At 48.6% G+C, this 22,708-nt stretch overlaps 1 protein-coding gene across 3 annotated transcripts in view; it reads right to left on the minus strand.

Annotated features, from left to right (window-relative positions):
* Positions 1 to 22,708, minus strand: part of LOC119462832 (uncharacterized) — a 229,988-nt gene that overhangs the window by 53,215 nt on the left and 154,065 nt on the right. For all 3 annotated transcript variants that reach the window (XM_037724059.2, XM_049671951.1, XM_049671952.1), the window contains exons 15-16: positions 11,310 to 11,362; positions 9,747 to 9,798 (exon numbers count right to left, since the gene is read on the minus strand). In XM_037724059.2, coding sequence (XP_037579987.2) covers positions 9,747 to 9,798; positions 11,310 to 11,362 — 105 coding nt within the window. The remainder of the gene's footprint in view (positions 1 to 9,746; positions 9,799 to 11,309; positions 11,363 to 22,708) is intronic.

Below are 22,708 nucleotides of genomic sequence, written 5' to 3' on the forward strand. Positions count from 1 at the left end.
GAGCTCTGATACTGTGGAGTCAATGCGACGGCATTGATTGCGGTGCTGTTGGACAGTCGATCGTACTGCCTGCACCGTTGATGAAGAGCGCGCTCAATAGCCGCAGCCTCTTTGATAAAATCAGCGACGGCGACTGGAGGATTTCGCACAAGCCCCGCGAACAACTGCTCTTTTACACCTCGCATGAGGTAGCGCAGCTTTCTATCCTCGGTCATGTTCGGGTCGGCTCTACGAAAGAGACGGGCCATGTCTTCGGCAAACATTGTGACTGACTCATTGGGTTGTTGCACCCGTAGCTCCATCAATTGCTGGGCGCGGTCGCGTCGGTCGGCACTTGCAAATGTATCTGTGATTTTCTGCCGAAAGTCATTCCATGTCGTTAGGCCAGCTTCGCGGTTCTCGTACCAAGTACGGCCACTGTCGTCAAGGGCGAAATAGACGTAAGAGAGCTTCTGCTGCTCTGTCCACTGGTTAATCTGTGCGACGCGGTCATACTTGTCAAGCCAGTCTTCAATGTCTTCGAAGGCTGCACCGCGATAGCGATCGGGGACCAGCGGATGAAGAACGGTTACCTGTTGCGGGCTGGGAGACCCGCTGCTTTGGGGTGCTAGCGGTGCGCTGGTTTCGGCCATTGCCCGATGTGTGGATCTCCTGTGAGGTGGTTGAAGAGGGGAGAACTCCGGGGCAAGGCCTAGCAGTCGACGACTGAAGTGATGCACGGGTGTCGTAACTGGTGACAATGCGTCCGGGCTAGATGAACGACTCCCAGAAGGAGTCCGGGGCTTAAGGCGCTGTCAATACCCAGCACCTCCACCAGTGTTATTGCGATACAACGCGAACAGAAGACAGGGAGACGTTCTTCAAGAACAGCACAGGACGACCTGTTCAAACAAAACAGAACAGACACACGTCTTCTTTCTCTAATAATCCCATTGACCCACTAGACGGAGTCCGCTAATGCCCCCATCGTCGTCGTCGTCTGCCTGTAGAGCACGCGTGTCAATATGGTATAATAAATAAATAAAAAAAAAACACCACAGGGCTGCTGAAAAGAAAACGGAAATTTAAGTGATACTTTCGGGAGGTGGTTTACTTTTTTTTTGGAGGAGTGCCAACGGACAATTCTTAGTACCCTTCTGGTTAATATTTTCATGCTCCTTCATTAACCTTGACACGTTTTATGCAAACGAATGGCAAATAAAAACTGTCCAAGATTGCTAACTTGGACTCGTTGGTTAGACATCGACATGGAGTTGTTTCCTATCCTTACCCCTATTTAAAGCGCTAGCTTTCTTTGGCTCTTCTCTCCACTAAGCGGTTTGTTACGTTACCGGTAGTTTATGGCCAACTTGGCACCCAACATGTCAGTGCCACTCGAAATTGACATGGAAGAAGCTATCGTTTAAAAATGTATCAAACCAAGCTCGATCCTAGCGGAACTTTTTAAGGCGTTATCATGGAGTGTCAAAGTAGGAAGAGTATATGAGTATATGTCTGTAATGTGTGGGAAACCGGGGGGAGAGCATAGAAGAGCTTGTATGTGTGTAAGTATATATATATATATATATATATATATATATATATACATATATATATATATGTATATTATGAGGAACTCCTCTGTTCTCTAAGATTCCGTGTCACAGCGACAAAGAAGTCGCGGCTCGTGTTGCATGGTGATGATATGTACAGATGAGGAAGATGAGATACGAATATTGTGCTAACACTAATTTCCCCCCTCTGGACGGAAGCGGCCAGGCTGGTCGCAGAAGCTTGCTACGAAACGCGTCGTACATGAGGCTTCAAACGAGACACGTGCACAATCTCTGTCCTTCGACAACAACGATCGGAAGGAGTATGAAGGGGAAAGATGCGGTGGTTAACAGGTGACTGAACATCCCGGTAGGTTCCAAGAAAATGACTGAGAGTAATAGTGATATGCTTCGTAATACTTCGTCGCCAGGGCAGAACATCACATTGCGGTGCGTCGAGTCGTAGCGGTGCTTGCGAGCGTCTTTGGAGATGTCGGTGTTAATGCGGGCGATGTAGCGGCCCTGGGTGAGGCGGGAAACAAATTGCTCGGAAAAAGGCGCTGCCGATGAGACAGTTGCTGAGAATAAAGAAGCATCGAGGGCGAAAGTTGGTGAGTGGCCGTAGACAAGGAAGAACGGGGAAAAGCTGGTGGTACGCTGAGGTGCACTGATGTAGGCAAAAGTTAGGAACGGTACGATTGCATCCCAGTTTGTGCGGTCCGGGCAATTACATTGTAATCATGTCTGAGTACAACACAATCGTGTACATATACACTTTTATAATAAATGTCTGACCTCGTGAATTACGCATTTTTCTCCACATACCCTTCTCACATGACATTTAAGGTGTAAGCATTCTTTGGCTAGTACCCCAGCCCCATCATGCAAAGAGTGCAATGCCTTGTATCTGTAGAAAAATGTGAAATTTGCAAAGTTGGAACATTTATTCCTGATAATAGTGTAAATGTAGATGATTGTTAGCTTTATAAGCGATAAGGAACAATATAAACAGAAAGAACATAAAATCGATCAGAGAGAATACCTATAGGGAAATAGGGCTCCATAGAAAATGCATGGGGAAGCTTATGGTAGGGCTGGGCAAACTGATATTTGGGGTGGGTCAACTTGGAACTTGGGGGTGGCCAACTTGAAATCTGGGAGTGGGCCAACGTAAATGTGGGGGTTGGCCAACTTCATGGGCCAACTTGACATTTGTGGATGGGCCAACTTACATTTGAGGGTCGGATTATTTTCGTGGTGGACGAAATGAAATTAAGAGAGGGCAAATCGAAATTTGGGGGTGGGCAAACCTAAATTTGGGGATGATCCAACTTAAATTTCCGAGTGGGTAACTTGAATTTGGAGGTGGGCCATTTTCAAATTTCGGGTTGGGACAAATGAAATTTGGGGGAGGGCCAACTGAAACTTGATGGGGAGCCAATTTAAATTTTGGTGTTGGGCCAACTTGAAACTTGGGGGCGGGGCAACCTAAATTTGGGGTGGCCCAAGTTGATATTTTGGGGTGGGCCAACTGAAATTCCGGGGTATGCCTATGTATACTTAGATAACTCTAGTGGAGTTTCTGCATTCTCTTTTGTGTGACAGTGCTAGGGTACTCGCCAACGAATGTGTAAGCCCTAACATTATTATAACTTGTTTCGGTAGTTTTTGGGCATGCTCGCCGAACGTGGCGTTGTGACGCCGTTAGCGAAAAGCAGCTCAGCCATTGTGATGCATTTAGTTTCGTATGTACTGAATCTCACTGGGACATGTTTGTGATGCTTTCTCTGACCCCCAACATTATTGTAACTGATTTCTTTAATTATTATGCGCAAGCGTAGATGCCCCGTCTGGCAAATCGAGGAGGTTATGTTTGTCACCACAAGGAAGGCGAGTGCAGGAGGAGGAAGGTGACTGGAGCTGAAGAGAATCGCCGTGGTTCCTCCCTTTTCGTTAGTACTTAGACGTCGCGGTGCTTACTATACATGCTCCCGGCGTCTCTTCTTGGCATGTGTAGCAATATGCGCTTTCCCGTGGCACACCAGGCCTCGCACTGCCGAAATGAACGTAGCGTCCACGACAACGTTCGCGCCCTTTCAATTTCTGCTTCGACACCGCGTTGCTCACTGAGCACGTTCGTGCATGCAGCGTGAGTGGCACGTCACACTAACGCTAGTTATAAAACGAGCCTCTATACGTATGTCCTGTTCATCACTACTTCGAATGAAGGTAGCGTGACTTCTCTGCGAACATACAGGAGTCGTATGCTGAAACGTTCCATTTCGGTGATAGTTCGCCTTCCGCCTTAAGGCACGCGCTGATTGGCTTTTTCAGCAAAATTGCATGAGCTGATTGGCTCGTTGAGCCCGACGTCATCCAAATTTCCTCGAACAGCCAATCAGCACGCGCCTAAAGGCGAATAGCGAACTATCGCCGAAGTGGAACGTTTCAGAATATGGCCCCAGGTAAGTATAGAATTCCTCCGCTGCATCTAATATGCACCCTCCGCTGCACCCGTTCCCGACGGTGACTATATCGTCTCTCCGATTACAGACGTCCGCCTGACGCGCAATGTTACTGTGCCACATACCATCGCGACGTTAGCTGATAACTGTGTGTTCCTCCCGCTACTAAACTTTGATCTGACCCCCCAAGTGTTGCCCCACAAGATGTCGCTTGCACACCTCACCGCTATAACAGACCATGACGTCGAGGTTGTCGTCATAACTGCACTTGAGGAAGCTGCAGTTTCCCCGTCACCAAGTTCCGACAACAGCAATTTTCGCAACATGATTGGATCAGACCTTTCGCCTGACCAAGCCGACGCTCTTTGCCGAGTTTTGGCTCATACAGTGACATTTTCGACATTCGTGATCGACCCCTGGGCCAGACTAAGATTGTCGTCCACCGAATCAGCACTGGCGTCTCTTTGCCCATTCACCGTCGACCTTACCGTGTGTCCGCATCAGAGCGCGAAGTGATTCAAAAAGAAGTGGCTAAAATACTTGCGAAGGACATCATCGAACCATCATCTAGTCCTTAGGCCTCTTCCGTCGTATTAGTAAAGAAGAAAGACGGTTCCTGGCGTTTCTGCATTGATTATCGGCACCTCAACAAAATCACCAAGAAGGACCTGTACCCTCTTCCACGTATTGACGACGCCCTCGACTGCCTCCATGGTGCCACCTTCTTTTCATCTCTGGACCTTCGATCTGGCTACTGGCAAATCGCTGTAGACGACCTGGATCGCGAGAAGACCGCCTTCGTGACCCCTGACGGCCTTTACCAATTCAAGGTCATGCCTTTCGGTCTCTGCAACGCACCAGCCACGTTTGAGAGAATGATGGACACACTGCTTCAAGGATTTAAATCGTTGACGTGTTTATGTTACCTGGACGACGTGATAATTTTCTCCCCCACTTTCGCAACACACCTGGAGCGCCTTTCGACCATTCTAGCAATATTCCGACGAGCTGGCCTCCAGCTAAATTCCTCGAAGTGCCACTTCGCTCTTCGTCAATTTACTGTCCTGGGCCACCTCGTTGTCGCTTCCGGTGTCCGACCGGACCCAGCGAAGGTACGCGCTGCCACGAACTTCCCTGTTCCACGGTCTGTCCATGACGTTCGTAGTTTCGTGGGGCTTTGTTCCTACTTTCGCCGCTTTGTGAAAAACCTTGCGGCGCTCGCACGTCCACTCACTGACCTTCTCAAACAAGACGTCCCGTTTCGTTGGGGTCCTCTACAAGCTGACGCCTTCTCTGAGCTGATCGCCACCCTAACGACTCCACCTATTCTTGCCCATTTTGACCCAGCTGCTCCCACGGAAGTGCGCACAGATGCTAGTGGTCACGGCATCGGTGCAGTTTTAGCCCAAAACCAACGAGGCGTTGACCGTGTTATTGCGTACGCAAGTCGTCTCCTATCGAAATCTGAACGCACTTACTCTATTACGGAACGGGAATGTCTTGCCCTTGTCTGGGCGGTTTCGAAGTTCCGTCCTTACTTGTATGGCCGCCCTTTCCGTGTTGTCAGCGATCATCACGCTCGCTGTTGGCTTTCTTCACTGAAGGACCCTACTGGACGACTTGGTCGTTGGGCGCTGCGCCTTCAGGAGTACTCTTACTCTGTTACCTACAAGTCTGGCCACCTCCATCTGGACGCGGACTGCTTGTCCCGCTACCCTGTTGACCAACCAGAGGGACCGGACATCGATCCTAACCCCTGCGTTAAGTCTATATCTCAGTTTCTCCAGATTGGTGACGAACAACGCCGTGATGTTTCTTTGCGATCGCTCATTGATCGGCTGGAATCCGCACCTAACGACGCCTCACTGCGCATGTTCGTCCTCGTGATTGGCACACTTTACCGTCGTAACGTCCAATCTGATGGTCCTGAGCTGCTTCTCGTTGTGCCTAAACAGCTGCGTTCAACGGTACTGCTTGAGCTTCACGACGAACCAACTGCTGGTCACCTTGGTGTGTCCCGCACGTACGACCGTGTCCGGCGCCGCTTCTTTTGGCGCGGTCTCGCCCGGTCTGTTCGACGTTACGTGACATCTTGCGACAAATGCCAACGTCGGAAACGTCCTGCCGCACCCTCTGCTGGGCTGCTTCAGCCGCTCTCAATCCCGACCGAACCATTCTTCCGTGTTGGTTTGGACCTTCTCGGTCCTTTTCACGATTTGGCAACAAGTGGGTCGCCGTTGCTATCGATTATGCGACCAGGTATGCAATCGCTCGAGCGCTCCCCACCAGCACTGCTACTGACGTTGCCGATTTCTTGCTCCACGATGCTATTTTGCACCATGGCGCCCCTAGCCAATTGCTCACAGATCGAGGCCGCGCATTTTTATCACGAGTAATCGACAATCTCTTGCGCTCCTACTCAACGCACCACAAGTTGACCACTGCCTACCATCCCCAAACAAATGGCCTCACCGAGCGACTAAATCGTACCCTCACGGACATGCTCTGAATGTATGTTTCATCTGACCACCGTGACTGGGACCTGGCGTTACCTTACGTGACCTTCGCGTACAATTCATCGCGTCACGATACCGCCGGTTATTCACCCTTTTATATGCTCTTTGGCCGTGAACCGACGTTACCAATGGACACCGTACGATGATGATGATGATGATTTATTGGCATCGCCTTTGAAACGGGGTGGCGACAAGTAGTCACCTAGCCTGCTTGATTTAATCAGGTATACTACACATGTTCTTTATCTAGCATTTTTGTATACCTTTTTCAAAAATTTAGCTTGTACCGCTGCCTACGATTTTAAGAGATCAGGTTGTATCCATCTTTTCCCTGCTTTTTTTCCACCAGTACTCTAATCGTCTCTTGCTGATATCTACGGCTGATCTGTTTAGGTTTCCTTCCACTTTAAACCCAAGTGCTTCTGGGAGTTGCACGTTACCTACGGTTCTCGCTGAGTAGATCCCGTCGCATTCCATTAGGATGTGCTGAGTGGTCTCTGGATCTTTACTGCAGCATACACATGTCTCATCTAGTTCCGAATATTTGTTCCGATATGTTTTCGTCCTTAGGCAACCGGCTCGAGCCTCAAATAGCAAGGCACTGCCCGTTGTGTTATCGTACAGATTTTCCCTTCTAATTTCTTTCTTCTCATTCTTGTAAATCTCCATTGTCCTTTTCGTTTCCATTCTTTGCATCCAATTCACGGTCTCTATTTCTCCCACTTTCTTTCTACCGGCTGCTGCCGCGCCACCTAGCGAATATGCAAGTGATGCCAACGCTCGTGCCGATCACGCGCGTCAGATCGCCCGCTTTAGGCTGTTGGCCTCGCAAGCGACCCAGAAGGGGGCATGACAGCCGGCATCACGACGTTCGCTTCTCACCCGGTGCCTTAGTTCTCCTGTGGTGTTCATTCCGTCGTGTTGGCTTATCCGAAAAGTTGTCATCTCGATACACGGGTCCTTACCGAATCGTCCGCCAGGTCACGGACGTCTCCTACGAGATTGTTCCCGTCTCTCCGACTTTACTGCCGGCGATCGCTCCCAGTGACATAGTTCACGTCAGCAGACTGAAAGCCTAGTGCCCTCCTCCTAACGACAATGTGTGAAGTGCGCAGAGACGGCGCTTCCGCCGCCGGGGGTAATGCTACGAGAGAGACATTCAGCCTGGGGCAGACGACGAAGAAGACGGTTGTCTCTGGTGCTGGTGGCTGTTCACTATCTTGGCTACTGTGTCTCTCCCATACTGTAAATACAGTGTCAATAGGCCCGCCTTGTGTCGTTTTACGTAACAATATTATCGAAATCGCTGATGATATTATCCTGCTGATCTTTCAGTGCATACATCTTACCTTGTCTTATGCCACGTTTTCTTCTCACTGATTTGATGCTACGTCCATATTTTACTACTTCCCAAATCTCTCCCACATTATAATTTCGTATATCCCTTCCTTTCTTCTGGCGAAAGCATTATATGCCCCATTACGCTAAAGCCGGCGTTGTAGTCGGCGGCGTGACCGAATGATGGTACCAAAATGGTTTCGCGGCAAAAAATTAAAACACGTCACAAATACTCGGATTTACTTTAAAGTTGTCAGTGAGGTTCTTGAAAACAAAGTAAATGCGTTTGAAGACTGAATTAGGTAAATTTTGGTCTGGGTGGGAACCAAGCCCGGGTCTCCGGGGTACTAGTTAAGCACGCTTCCGCGACGCCACGGCGGCTCCACGGTTCTGGATGACTAAAGGTGTTCCTAATGTTTGCGTCAATGTGCACGTTATGTCGCAGCCATCTGGCTGACTAAACGTGTGGCCTAGTGCGTGCGTTGTTAGACACGTGATGATGCAGCCAATGGGTAGGAGGTGGCGTCCTGTCATGAGTGTAAAAATGAGTGTATGAAATAAAAAAAACACCGGCCAAGCACTCCGTGCAGATTTGGTTAACCAGCGAAGCTGAAACGTGCGGCCCCGGTGTTTAGCAGTGGGTCAACCCCGACGCTGTATTGAAGTGTTTCTCAATTATTGGATGCATGTTTGTGTTTCCAGTGGAACGCAAGCGTCAATGGCGGGCGGATGCTGCTAACCACGACACCGAGCTAACTCGAGATATCGAACGCATGCGACAACGGCGAGCCGAGGAGACGGCGTTGCGGGCAGAGCAGCGTAAGCGTGGCAATGGCGGGAACGCGTTCGCGGCCAACACCCGCTTTCGGCGGTAGTTTCTCGAGCGGCACTTTGGCTTCGGCTGCGACGAAACGTCCACGTTGAAATTGCCAAGTGGAACGAAGCGCCAATGGCGGGCGGATGCTGCTAACCACGAGGCCGAGCTAACTCGAGATATCGAGCACATGCGACGACGGCGAGCCGAGGAGGCGGCGTTGCGGGCAGAGCAGGTACGACGCCGAGAACGACTTCACTAACGGCGCTGCCAATGGCGCGCACACTTGGGGGCGACGTAGAGAACGACGTAACAGACGGCGCAGTCAATGGAGACTTTTATGGAAACATGTGGCCAACGCTTTTCTATTACGCCTAGCCATATACAGCTTTCGCTGTCATTGTCTAGGGGATTCACAAGTACACTGGAAAGACAACATATACAGGCTGCTGCTACCAGAGAATGGCTGACAGCATCTCACGAGGCTTGCCCCCATCTTCTTCCTCTTCGCCTAGCACAGCGGTCCTTTAATGGCAGGCTCATACACAATGCCTCGTAACAATATGGCTGTATATACAGTATATTTCGCTGTATATTTCACTGCAATTGAACGCCGCTGAGCACTGCTTCGAGTTATAAACTCCTCTCGGGCAGGTGAGTTCGCTCGGCACGTTTTCATCTGGCCTTGCCAAGGAGCAGTTAGAACGCATGCGAGAGCTTGCGCGGAGAAGGAACGCGCATAAAAAAAAAACATTTCACCAAAGGGACTTTAATGCTTTCGCATTCCCACACGTACGCAATATTAAATGTCTCTGCCGAATTTTTTTTCAGCACTTCTGAAATGCACATAGTTTGGTGAGGAGTGCCTGCGACGCACTAATTTTCAACAGGAACACAAGGCTTTGCAGTTTAACTTCTAGCTTCAGGGAACTGTCGGTAATGGAGAGACCCTTACGCGCACTACCAACCAGCTGTGCATCGCGGCTGTAGTTATACTCTAGTGGACATGCACCCCGGTCATGTTCTGTGGCTCGGAATGGGGATAAACCGATACAGTAGGCGAGGAGATCGAAATACTCACTTCTTCTGGCTGTTGCGGTAGACGGGCGCGGTAAACACACCCATCGGAACATCTGAAAGGATAACGTCAGTGGTTTTGTACCACCTTGGCTGCGAAACATGGAGTGGTGCACAAGTGAAAGAAGAGAGCACAGGGACCAAAAGCAGCACTTGGGAAAAAGAACACCGCGCCAGGTTTTCCTAAATAAAATGTTCTTCCTTTTTTATTCTTATGCTTACTCTTTTACATCTGGCTGAAGTTGGCTGACAACGTCGTTAATAGATTTCATAGCTGGGAGACTTGTACACATGCGCTTGTACAAGCTGGCTGAGAAGACGTGTCACAAAGTGCGAAACAAAGCAGATGAGTGCAGACCCAAGCAAAGTTTAGTGACGAAAGAAAGTAGCTTATTCATAATGTATCTGCAGTATCGTGTTACTATCACGGATACAAAGATAAAAGCAGATGTTATTAACAGCTCGATTTATGATGTCGTGTTGCAACAAATTATTACATTCAACCCATCCCTAACAAATGTCTCCTAAGTTTATATACTTTGAATCATTCAAATATCGAATGTAGGAGTTTATTCCATTGAAATTTATTAACATGTTTCAGCCTCAGCGTATGAACTTTCTTAAAAGAATGGCACCTGCATGGACTCTCGTGAGATGGTTCATACGAAATTAGGAGCAACCATATTGGGATTAGTAATTTACCCTTGATACTTGTTGACGCCATTCTGACTTAAAAAAAGGTGCTTATCCCATTTTTATATCTCGACTTCCTGACGCTTAGCATGTAGAAGATATAAAAAAGAAGTGCTTATACTATTCTTATAGTTGGACTTCCTCACGCTTGATGGTTGCACGATACAGGATTGGGCTGTGGGCGTTGCCTCATCTGCCGCATGTCGTGTCATCGTAGAAGTATTGAAAAAGCTTTAGGAACAATCCGCAAAAAAGAAATAAGCTCAAGTGGCAGTGCAGGACGAACACTGTACAATATATCTGGTGGTCGCGCCCGGAACACTGCAGCTGTGCTTATTGAACAGATTGTTGGCTATTCAGTAAGGCCCCAACTTTAGCTTGCTCGAAAAACGCCAAGATCCCTTTATAGCTACAAAGACAATAGCAGTGAATCGAAACGTTTAGCCTGATCATGAAGTGATACGTTGGGTTATTCATCCACTAAGTTCGCTGAGTTACTTATTAAAAAAAAAACCCGTCGAGCTTCAAGTGGGAAGGAGGCCGACACAGCCGTTGTAGAATTGTTTGCAGCTGCGACACTCGGCATTAATTTCTAGTGCTCTGCTTGTGATTTCCACATGATGATGATTACGATAATATTATTATTATTATTCTAAAATAAAAATACTGATAATAATAATTATAACTCACGCTGAGTCATACAGTGCGTTGAGGATTGGAAACAGGAATAGGTTGCTTGGTCAGTTGAATTAACTTCACTATATAAGTACAGCGCGAAAGAGGCATACAAGTAGCAGCGATTACGAAATAAACGGATCTCTCGTTATAGGAAAAATCATATCTCCCCTTCTGCGTATTACGGCTCAATACTTACACAGAAAATTTTCAGTTGGAAGGTAAGTGGCGTACAGAGCGTCGAACGGGTTCCTGGAAAAAGCCAGGTAATGATTATCAGTGGCCGTATACATCGAAGGGTACACACGCCTCTTTTGACATGTTATTAGCACGTATCTCTTCTAAATCTCATCGAACATTTGTGTTGAGAGGCCACATATAGAAGCAGGAGGATTGTGCATGGAAATTCGGTGGCACAGTTTATTGAAAAAATAATAATAAAGCTCAACGTGCTTTTCCGTGTAATAGTTGGCTGTAAGGAATTATTAAATGTGCGTGGAAAAAGTGCCAGAAAAAGCCGGCAGATCCCACGCCTTGTGGGAATCGATGTTATGCGAATCAGTGGGCAGGGAGCCTACCAAGTCAACGAAACGACCATGAGAGCACCAAGATGTAGGCGGCTCTTTCGGGACCTAAATGACACACTTGTCATGACATTCATGTCATGAGTCCTCAGGAGTCCCTTTAGCTACACCTAAGAGACCTTAAGGCGAAAGCCTTAGTTATGCTCATGACCCTGACTTTGACCATCAACCTTTAGCCTTTTCCTGCACTCAGTACCACATCCGAACCCATTCCATTGGTTTTTGAGTGTTAAAGGTTTTTCGTTGAGTCATTTCATTTTTGCTCAGTCATGATCATGACTATGACTTCTAAGATCAACCTTTAGTGCTTCCTTCACTTTGTACCCACGTCAGAACCAATTTCAGTGGTTTATGAGTGTCGATCTTTTTTCGCGGAGTCATTGTCATTTTCCCTGTGTTATGCTAATGACTATGGCTTCTACCATTATCCTTTAGTGCTTTATTAGTACCGACGTCCGAACCGATTTCAGTGATTTTTGAGCGTTATTTTCTTTTGTTGAGTCATTCTCATTTTTGCTGTGTCACTCTCATGACTATGGCTTCTACCACCATTCTCTAGTGTTTTTCTTCGCTTAGTACCCACGTCCGAATCCATTTCAGTGGTTTTTGATATTATTTTCTTTTGTTGAGTCAATGTCATTTTTGCTGAGTAATGCTCATGACGATGACTTCTGGCATCATCCTTTAGTGTTTCCTTCACTAGTACCTATGTCGGAAAACATTTCAGCGGTGTTTGAGTGTTAATGTTTTTTTCGCTGGGTCAATGTGATTTTCGGCGGCTATTTTATGACCTACATGACACGCATGACATGATATCCATGTCATGACCTACCATTTGTGTTCGTCGTACACTCTTTCGTGATACCAATTTTGTTAAATACTATGTTAACCATACGACATGAGAGCACCAAGACGTAGGCGGCTAGATAGATAGATAGATAGATAGATAGATAGATAGATAGATAGATAGATAGATAGATAGATAAAGACTGTCAAAGTGGCAAATGTTCTGCTAGAAATGCTCCCCATTTAAAAGATTCGTCGGCCCTTCCACTCTGTCAATATGGTTAACCAGTGAGGCTGAAACGTGGGGCCCCGGTGCTTATCACTGGGCTAATCCTGAGGGTTCAATAAAGTATTTCTCAATTATAAGGTTACACACGCGTTCGGCTGCGACGGAGAGAACGACGTCACTGACGACGTTGTCGCTTGGGTGCGATGTCTCGAGTCTGCTCGGCAGCGTGGTTAGCAGCATTCGCCCGTCCATTGCCGCTTGCGTTCATCGAAATTTATTTATTTCAAATATAAATCTGTCTGTTATGGGAATGGCTCATACCCCCTTAAGCATTGGCTGATACCTCCGTAAACGCAGCCTCCCCATTGCAACGAGAGAAGGGAACTGAAATTCCACGCTGGAATGATGAGCGGCAACGCAGCCAGCTGTGGAAGACGACGACGAAGACGAACGTGGGAGCAGTGGCACGAGCGCGTGCCGAGCACGAGCGCAATCCTACGGGCGCCAGCTGCGGAAGACGACGACCCTCGAGCCAATGCTGCTGATGATAGTTTTCTGCACATAGCCGATTTCACCTAGCCATATAGGATTTGCCCTAGGAATATAAAGCTTCGCTTTGAAACGTGCGAAAGAGGGGCGAACAGGTGAAGAAGACGACGACGACGGTCGGCGAAGCGAAGTTGTGAGAATCATTTGGACCCGTGAAGCACGTAATGCAGGTGAAGCACGACAGAAGAGGAAATAAAAAAAAAGTCGCAGTTTCGCCCGAAAGGCGAAACATCAATTGCGATAGCAAATTTACTAGTAGAGCATACGGAGTAAGGATAGTAATTCTGTACGCTGCATAAATTCGGACGCGTTCGCTTACTAACTGAATTAACAAGCATGGTGTCCGCGCGCTAAAGCAAAGATCAATAGATCACACTGGATGACCGCAGACAAGACTGTCAAAATGCTGGCTTGAGCAAGCGCTGTCGGAGCAGTGACCGAATGTTCGTGTGGTCTCTATCGCTTCCACGGAAACTGAGCGGCTGAAAGCACAGCGCATACAAAGGTCCGAGCCGTGTGGAGATCGATTTCAAGATATGGCGCGTGCGACAGCCCTCCGCCCCGCAAAGTACAAGTACGCCGTTCCTGGCAGAGGAGACGCCGCGTACCCTCCCTACCGCGCTGCCTTCCCGCTCCCTCCTTTCGCGTGGGAGATTGAGTCGCCAGTTCCCCTTGCGCCCGGTCGCAACATACGAATTTAGTGAAGCAACTAAATGTCACCTCCCCTCCGTCCCTCCCATCTCTCCACGGCCTTTCGCACGACCGGTGCTATCGTGTTTGCTCTCCACCGTGCGTTTGGTCTCCGTGAAAGCGCGGGACCCTCGCGCGCTTTCACTCGCACATACAGCACACGGCGCGCGGCGACAAGTTTGTCACCGTTGGACTTTATACGGAACCTCACGGTGACGACGACGACAACGGCAGGAATGCGCTTGGAGTGTCCATATAATTGCTATAGCAATAAAAAAAAACATTTGCTCGAAGTCCTCAGCAGTCGGAGGAGAGAGAAGCGAAACGGCGCGTTGCTGCGAAACACGAACAAAGCGGTTGCAGTGCGCAACCGTTGGCTTCGGCTGCGGTCGGACGATTGGTGGCAACTGTGTGCAGTTGCAGAATGTAGCTCAAATGCAGTTCCAATCTAGCTCAAATCCTGCTCATGTTCCCGCAGTACGAGGAATGTTGGAATGGAGAAACAAGGTCACAGAATCGTGCCATAAAGGTCTTGGAAATCACGCACGCTCGAACGTTGTGGAAATACTTGTATTGAACGTACGTAAGGCTCCGTACACTATTGAAAGACTCTTTAGGACACATTCGCAAACATCTTTGTTCGCAAGTGCCCTTTCTCATTGCCTGACCGCATTCGCTAATGAAATGTACAGAATCACGACTGGCTGAAATTTGCTTTAGCAAGCACTTCTAGCGTAAAAGCTTTTCGTGAATACTGGCAGTTATTGATTACTTCTTCAGTGCGTTACGCCTGGCCTAGTTTTGCATTGTAGCTGTTCTGTTTGCCTGTCGTTTTTCGTTATGATGTTGTTTCAATGCGACAACAAAGTCAACCCAGCTCTGCCCAGTGTGCAGCAGCTACCTAATGTCTGGTCCCAAGCGACACTATGTCCGACACGAGTGTGTGACAGTGCGTGAAAACAGTTAAGATGGCTCCTCGCAGGAGACCTCTCTCAGTGGAAGAGATAGTTGAAAGGACGGCGTGCTGCAGTTGGAATGTGTTCGCTTTACCGCTCAAACGAGAAACACCATGCAACGCCGGGTACAAGAAAGACGAGAGGCAGAAAGCTGAGTGACACAAAACCGCTCAAGAACGAGGCTCCACTCAATACTAAAGGGGGTGTTCGCCACTGGAAACTTCGTGTGACCTCGAAAGATTGTGCACTGAAGTGACGAGCTTATATGAGTATTTGCAAGACCTCAGAGTAGGAGACAATTCAGTTTTGAAGCCCGAGTCCCCGCATGCCAACAAGAGACTGGCATCTCTCGGGTGAGCCATGCGACAGGCGAATTCAATTAAACACGTTAGGGAGATATATGTGTTTTGTGTGCAATACGTCGCACAAATACACATTATTGAAAAAAAGCCATGTAACGCCTAGTAAATGTTTTAATACAAAAGATACAATCAAGAAATCTTTTCCTGATGAAAGGTGAGTTATTGCGAAGATAAGACATAACATATATAAAAATTAAACGATATATAACAATTCCGAACACAACTTATGACGAATTATTAGCATAAGTATAATGTGATTCCATAACGCAATAGTTTCATTACTTGTCAAAGCATACCTTATGCCACTGGTTTCGTTTATTTTCCTGAGGCAGAATAAAGGAATATAGAGTAAAAATCATCAGGTGCCCAAATAAATAAACGTAATGTTACGTAGGAAGAGGCAGACCAAAAGCTATATACAAGTATATTTACAAGCAAATGCGTCACACTTGGCCAAGAGGAAACAGCCTGCACTAGCCTCCAATCTTCGTCGTCGTATTTACACTGCTCGCCTCTCCGTCAAGGCAAATACTGTTCCGTAGCACTACCCCCGGCGGCAAAAGCGCCATCCTGGAGCGATTAAAGGCCGGACTCGGAAGCAGCGTAGTAGGCCTTGAGCCTATACTGACATGCACTGACATCACTAGATGCCAGAGTAGACGGCGAGGTCGAATTGACAGGTTCAATTTCGTACGTCACCGGCGTCACCTGGCTTAGCACGTGGTAGGGCCCTGTGTATCGCGAAAGGAGCTTCTCTGAACGTCCGACGTGACGAGGGGCCGACCACAGGAGCACGAACGCACCAGGCGTAAACTGTACGTCACGGTGGCGGGCGTTGTACTGACGCTGCTGAGTGGTTTGCGAGGCTGTCAGTCGAGTACGGGCAAGCTGGCGTGAATAGTCGGCGAGGGCGACTGCGTCACGCGCATACTCGCTTGTTGAGATCGCAGCAGGAGGAAGTGCCGTATCAAGGGGCAAGGTCGGTTCGCGACCGTACAGTAGATAAAATAGAGAAAATCCGGCAGTGTCGTGCCGGGAAGAATTATAGGCACATATGACGTAAGGAAGGGCAATGTCCGAGTCGTGGTGGTCCTTGGAAACTTACTTGGACAGCATATCGGTAAGGGTACGGTTTAACCGCTCCGTCAGGCCATTGGTTTGAGGATGGTATGAGGTAGTGAGCTTGTGTTGAGTGGAGCAGAAACGCACAATGTCGGCGATAACTTTCGATAGGAAGTTACGACCACGGTCAGTAAGCAGCTGTCGCGGGGCGCCATGAAGCTAGATAATGTCACGCAAGAGAAAGTCCGCAGCGTCAGTGGCGCAACTGGTAGGGAGAGCCTGCGTGATAGCGTATCGGGTGGCGTAATCAGTTGCGACGGCTACCCATTTGTGCACAGAGGATGAAGTGGGAGAGGGGCCCAGGTGATCTAATCTAACACAAAGAACGGCTCCACAGGGACGGTGATCGGCTTCAGATGACCGGCAGGTATCACCTAAGGTGTTTTCCGACGCTGGCAGGGATCACAGGCAGCAACATATCGTCGGACGGAGCGAGCGAGACCAGGCCAATAGAAGCGGCGCCGGACGCGGTTGTACGTGCGGGTTACCCCAAGATGTCCTGCAGTGGGTGCGTCATGCATCTCAAAGAGCACAGTCCGTCGCAGATGTTTTGCACGACAAGATGAAGATCAGATCCATTACGGAGGAAGTTCCTTCGGTACAGAGTGCCGCCCTGGAGGACATATCGGCGAACAGAGGCGTCGGTAGGAATACAGCGCAGACGTTCGATGAGTGCTAGCAGCGATAGATCCCGGTACTGCTCATCGGCGGTGTTAGCGAAGACAGACACAGAGGAAATACCGTTGGCGGTACTACTTTCGGCGTCGTCAGGCTCGTCTACCGGGTAGCGAGACAGGCAGTCAGCGTCCTTGTGTAGGCGGCCAGATTTGTAGGTGACAAAATATGAATATTCTTGGAGGCGTAAGGCCCAGTGACCAAGTCTTCCTGTAGGATCTTTCAGTGAGCATAACCAGCAAAGCGCGTGATGGTCTGTGACAACGGAAAAGGGTCAGCCATATAAGCATGGGCGGAACTTCGCAACCACCCAAACTAGGGCCAGACACTCATGCTCAGAGGTGGAATAGTTGCGCTCCGAGGGTGAAAGCAGCCTGCTGGCGTAAGCGATAACACGCTCGTTAATTGCTGCGCTGGCGTTGTGCCAGTACTGCGCCAATTCCGTGGCCGCTGGCATCAGTACGCACTTCGGTAGGCGCAGAAGCATCGAAATGGGCCACAACGGGAGGCGTTGTGAGAAGGTCGATTAGATGCGAGAACGCAGAGGCCTCGTTATCACCCCACTGGAAAGGGGCGTCTTTTTTTCAAAAGCTCGGGTAGTGGTCGTGCTATGACCGCGAAATCTTTCACGAAACGGTGGAAGTACGAACAAAGGTCCGATGAAGCTGCGCACATCTTTGACACACATCGGAACTGGGAAGTGCGTAACAGCATGGATCTTGCCTGGGTCCGGTTGCACTCCGTTCGCGTCAACGAGATGTCCAAGGACGGTAATTTGGCGACGGCCGAATTGGCACTTCGATGCGTTGAGTTGCAGACCGGCTCGACGAAAAACATCCAGGACTGCCAAGAGGCGCTCGAGGTTTGTAGCGAACGTTGGGGAGAATACTATAACGTCGTCCAAATAGCACAGGCACGTGTACCATTTGAATCCGTGAAGAAGGCAGTCAATGCATGCGTTCAAAAGTGGAAGGAGCGTTACATAGACCGAACGGCATCACTTTGAATTGATAAAGACCGTCGGGTGTTACAAAAGCAGTCTTCTCGCAGTCTAGATCGGCCACGGCAATCTGCCAGTAGCTGGAGCGAAGGACAATAGAGGAGAAACAGCGAGCACCGTGGAGGCAGTCAAGGGCGTCATCGATCCGAGGTAGGGGACACACGTCCTTTTTGATAACGCTGTTAAGGTGCTGATAATCCACGTAAAAGCGCCATGAGCCATCCTTATTTTTGACCAGTACAATAGGTGACGCCCATGGACTACACAATGGTTCAATAATGTTCTTGGCAAGCATTTTGCGAACTTCTGCGTGAATAACTTGATGCTCAGCCGGTGACACTCGATACGGGTGGCGATGAATGGGAGGGGCATCGCCGGTATTAATGCGATATTTAACAGCTGTAGTTTGGGCCAAGGGACGATCGGTAAAGTAAAAAAATATCGTGGTAGGAAAACAGAACGCGGTAGAGCTCACAAGCATGGTCGGACGGCATGTCGGGCGCAATCATTTTCTGTAAGTCGGCGATGGTACAAGTGGCCGACTGCGATGGTAGAGGAGGATCGGTTGAATTGTCGTCTACTGCAATAGGTGCTACTGAGTGATCCTCGAAGGAGCAAAGCTGGGCCAGGGACATACGTCGTGGCAACACTTCAGTTTCAGTTTCAGTTTCATTCAGTTTATTCACCAGACAGTACTGGATGGCTACCTAGGCTAAAAGCTGTGTAGACAGCTTGACAGAGGCCCAGGTAGCCGTTACAAGGCAGATACAACGAAACGGCAAAAACAAGATACTTAGCAATAATGAAGTGGACATCTAAGCATACGTGTATGTTGATAAACAAAAAACAGCAAATAAAAATAATATAGGATCAAAATATAAAGAGTGTGTCGTCAATACACAAGAAAAAACAGGTAGAAATATGAGTATTTCATTTAAAAAATTGATACAACAAGATATTTATTACAACACTTTTACAAAAAATGCTCGCAACTGAGATTTCGACATGTATTTCGTTTCTTTGTATTTGTTTAGCAGTAAAGGAAGATTGTATTGTAGCATTTGAAGTTTGTAATCTGTTCGAAAACGTGGCAGAAACCACGTGTCTGTGCTGCGTGTATTTAACACAGGTCTGTGTACAGTTAAGCTCGCCGTTGTTTCTAAGAACCGTCTAAATATTTTATTTGAATGATAAAAAGACGCCAGAACACGATAGTCATACATGTTTTTTATGCGAATTATGTTGAAGATTTGAAAAGCGCTCTGAGTAGATTCACAATATTCAAGGTTGGCGATCTGTCTTATAACTTTTTTTGCAATATTACAACTTTTTGTATGTTCGTTTTAGTTGTTGTTAGCCAGACCAAACTACAATAATTAATTCGAGAAGCAAACAATGCATAATATATTTTAATTTTAATATTTAAAGGAAGCGCACGACAACGTGACATCGCACCACTGACAGACGCAAGATTTTTACAAAGGTTTGAAATGTGTGAATCCCATGAAAGATTTGAAGATATTGTAATGCCGAGAATAGTGTGTTCCTCAACTATTTCAATGTCATCATTACCAAATCTAATGACGTGTTCCAGCCTAATAGTCTTGTTTCTGGCTCGAAAAAACATAACTTTTGTTTTTGAAGGATTCATTTTAAGTGAGTTTGAGGAAGACCAGCGAACAATTTTGTCAAGTATATTGTTACAGTCAACCGCCAGTTTGGTCGCATCAGGACCATAAAGAAGCACGGTGCAATCATCCGCATATATAATGAACTTTACTGTCAAATCAATGTTAACTATGCTATTTATATAAACATTAAACAGAAGCGGTCCCAATACGCTTCCTTGCGGTACGCCTGTCGAATCTTTTGGCTTGTGTCGAAATCTTTTGGCTTGTGTCGTCAAGCCAAAACTGACCACTGGCAGGCAGACGCAATTTGCCGTAATACATAAAACTGTATGAGGTACTGTGATCCCGTGTGTAAGGAGGACGTCTTGCATGGGAGCCGCGATGTAGTGACCGTCGGGCCCTGGTGGAGATGACACTAAGTCAACGTAAGTCAGTGCCGAAAGTGGCAAGCGAACGAAGTCGATGCAACAGAGGCGACTGGGGTGTGGTTCAGCGGGATCCGGAACAGGCAGGTCAAGGCCGAGAGTACTGGTGGAACAGTCGATGAGAGCAGAATGCGCGGAGAGGAAGTCCAAGCCGAGGATGATGTCGTGGGACAGTGGGCGATGACTGTGAATAGCACGATAGTGGAGCGATCGGCGAAGGAGACGCGAGCGGCACATATACTAATTATGGGGCTGTTCCGCCATCGGCGACACGGCGAACAGGCTTCGAGGCGGGTGTGATTATTTTCTTCAGCCGGTTACGAAGGTTACGATAAATGCGCCCCAGTGCCTATAAGAGCAGACACAGAAACACCGTCGACTTACACGTCAAGAAGGTTCAGATAAGTGGGCAACGTCAGTAGAGGATTTGGCGGCATAGTGAGCAGTGTAGCGTCACCTCGAGGCGCTACATCGTCGAGTTTGCCGGCTGGGAGCGGCGTCCGAAGCGAGTCGGCTGATAGGAGCAACGGGGCTGGGGAGAGCGAGATTGTCGTCGTTGGGGCGAAGGCGAACGAGAATAGTAGCGGTTCGGCGCAAGAGAATCAGTGGCGGCATTATCGGAGCGTGCGGAATAGGGTCGAGAAGGGCCACCTGGGTGAAAGTAGGCAGTATAACTAGACCGGGTCGGGGAACTCCAGCGACTGCGACAGTGGCGAGAAATGTGCCCGATTCGACGGCAGTGAAAACAAATGGGCTTGTCGTCAGCAGTGCGCCATTCAGATGGGTTGCGGAAATGTGGTGAGTAATAAGATGTGGGACAGGGTGGAATTGAAGAAGCCGGGTGGGTATCAGGGCGATGGGCCGAGCAGATGGTGTGAAGACCCGTGTTTGCTAACTCCTGGCGGACAACTGCTTGGACCAGAGAAACCGTGACTGCAGGTGCGTTGGAGGAGCTGGAGTCGAAGGCAGCCGGATAGGTGGCCTCAATCTCACGCCGGACGATCCTGGTAACATCGCCAGTGTTGTTGGGACGAGGAGCGTCGGCACAGGAAGATGTCGCTGGGGTGTTGGGCAGACGGGCAAACTGCTGGTCGATACGTCGGCTTTTAGCGAGTTCCAGGCGGCGGCACTCTTTTATAACTGCATCCACCGTCGCCATGTTGTTGAAAATGAGCAAGTTTAAGGCGTCATCGGCATTGCCTGCGGGGATGTGGGAAACCTTTTCTGGGTCAATGACGTGTGCGTCAACTTTGCGGCACAAAGCCAAGACGTCCTGAATGTACGTGACGTAGGGCTTTGTTGACATCTGCACACGGCCGGATAACGCCCTATGCGCGGCAAGTTGGTGACCGTAGGGGTTGCCGAACAACTCTCGGAGCTTTTGCTTAAGCGAATCACAACTGGTGAGCTCATCTTCGTGTGTCCGAAACCAAACTTCGTGTGTCCGAAACCAAAAGATTACGTTGGCGAGCATGATAGTATGGTCCCACCGGTTATTGTGGCTGACGTGTTCATACAGGCTGACCTAGTCCTCGACGTCTTCCCCATCCTTACCCGAGAATACGTCAGCATCACGGGGAGCGGGGAGAGCGATGTAGGTCGTCGAAGTGGCAGCAGGTGTCGAAGCCGGCTGAGTCGAGCTGTTGTCGCCGGGAGCCATGACGGAAGGCTCGACGTGCCTGTCCACGCCGAAGCTCCGTGACGAGGTACAGGGAACGTCCACCTCCACCAGATATGGTACGTAGGAAGACGCAGACGAAAAGCTATATACAAGTATATTTAAAAGCAAATGCGCCGCACTTGGCCAAGAGGCAATCTTCGTCGTCGTCTTCACACTTCTTGCCTATTCGTCAAGGCAAATACTGTTCCATAGCAATATTAACAAATAAATAAGACAGCGATATATCAAAAGCGCGAAATGATTCGTTAGCAAATATAGGAACTGCGTGGATTGCGTTATTCAGCAGCAAATGCGGCATGTGACGAATGCAAATTAACAAGGAAAATGCACAGAATGAACTGGGAGTTTTACAAATAGCGCAACCACCTGTCTTTTCTTACCCAAATGGCATTCTTGTACCCCATTTTCGTTCTTTTTTGTAATGAAAAAGACAAGACGATGACGAAGCAGTGAGCAAGCAAGCCACAGTGTTGGTGGTAACCACGCGTCCCGAGCTTGCGCTTACCCAGGTTTTGGCTTATGGTCGCCCCGCCGGTACTTGACGTTCGCCTTACGTTACTCGCCGTTCCTTGACGTTTACACGTGAATAAATCACTTGGGATTTGGTGGAGGCAGCGTGGGTCCCCGCACCAACCTGAAACTCCGCTTCAGGGCGCTCCCTTCGGTTGCCGCACCCATTATGGTCAACGACACCTCGACTCAGACTGACCCTTCGGCAGCGTCTGCCACCTGCAGCGCCGTGTACCGTGAGCGGGATCCGCCCATATTCAATGGCTTAGGTGACTCCGATGTTGAAGACTAGTTGTCGACTTACGAACGGGTCAGCGCCAATAACAAATGGGACGATTAAACGAAGTTGACTCACGTCATGTTTTATCTCGCGGACATCACGCAACTGTGGTATCGCA

This window comes from Dermacentor silvarum, chromosome 8, assembly GCF_013339745.2.
Source record: "Dermacentor silvarum isolate Dsil-2018 chromosome 8, BIME_Dsil_1.4, whole genome shotgun sequence".
In the NCBI taxonomy this organism is placed as follows: domain Eukaryota; kingdom Metazoa; phylum Arthropoda; class Arachnida; order Ixodida; family Ixodidae; genus Dermacentor; species Dermacentor silvarum.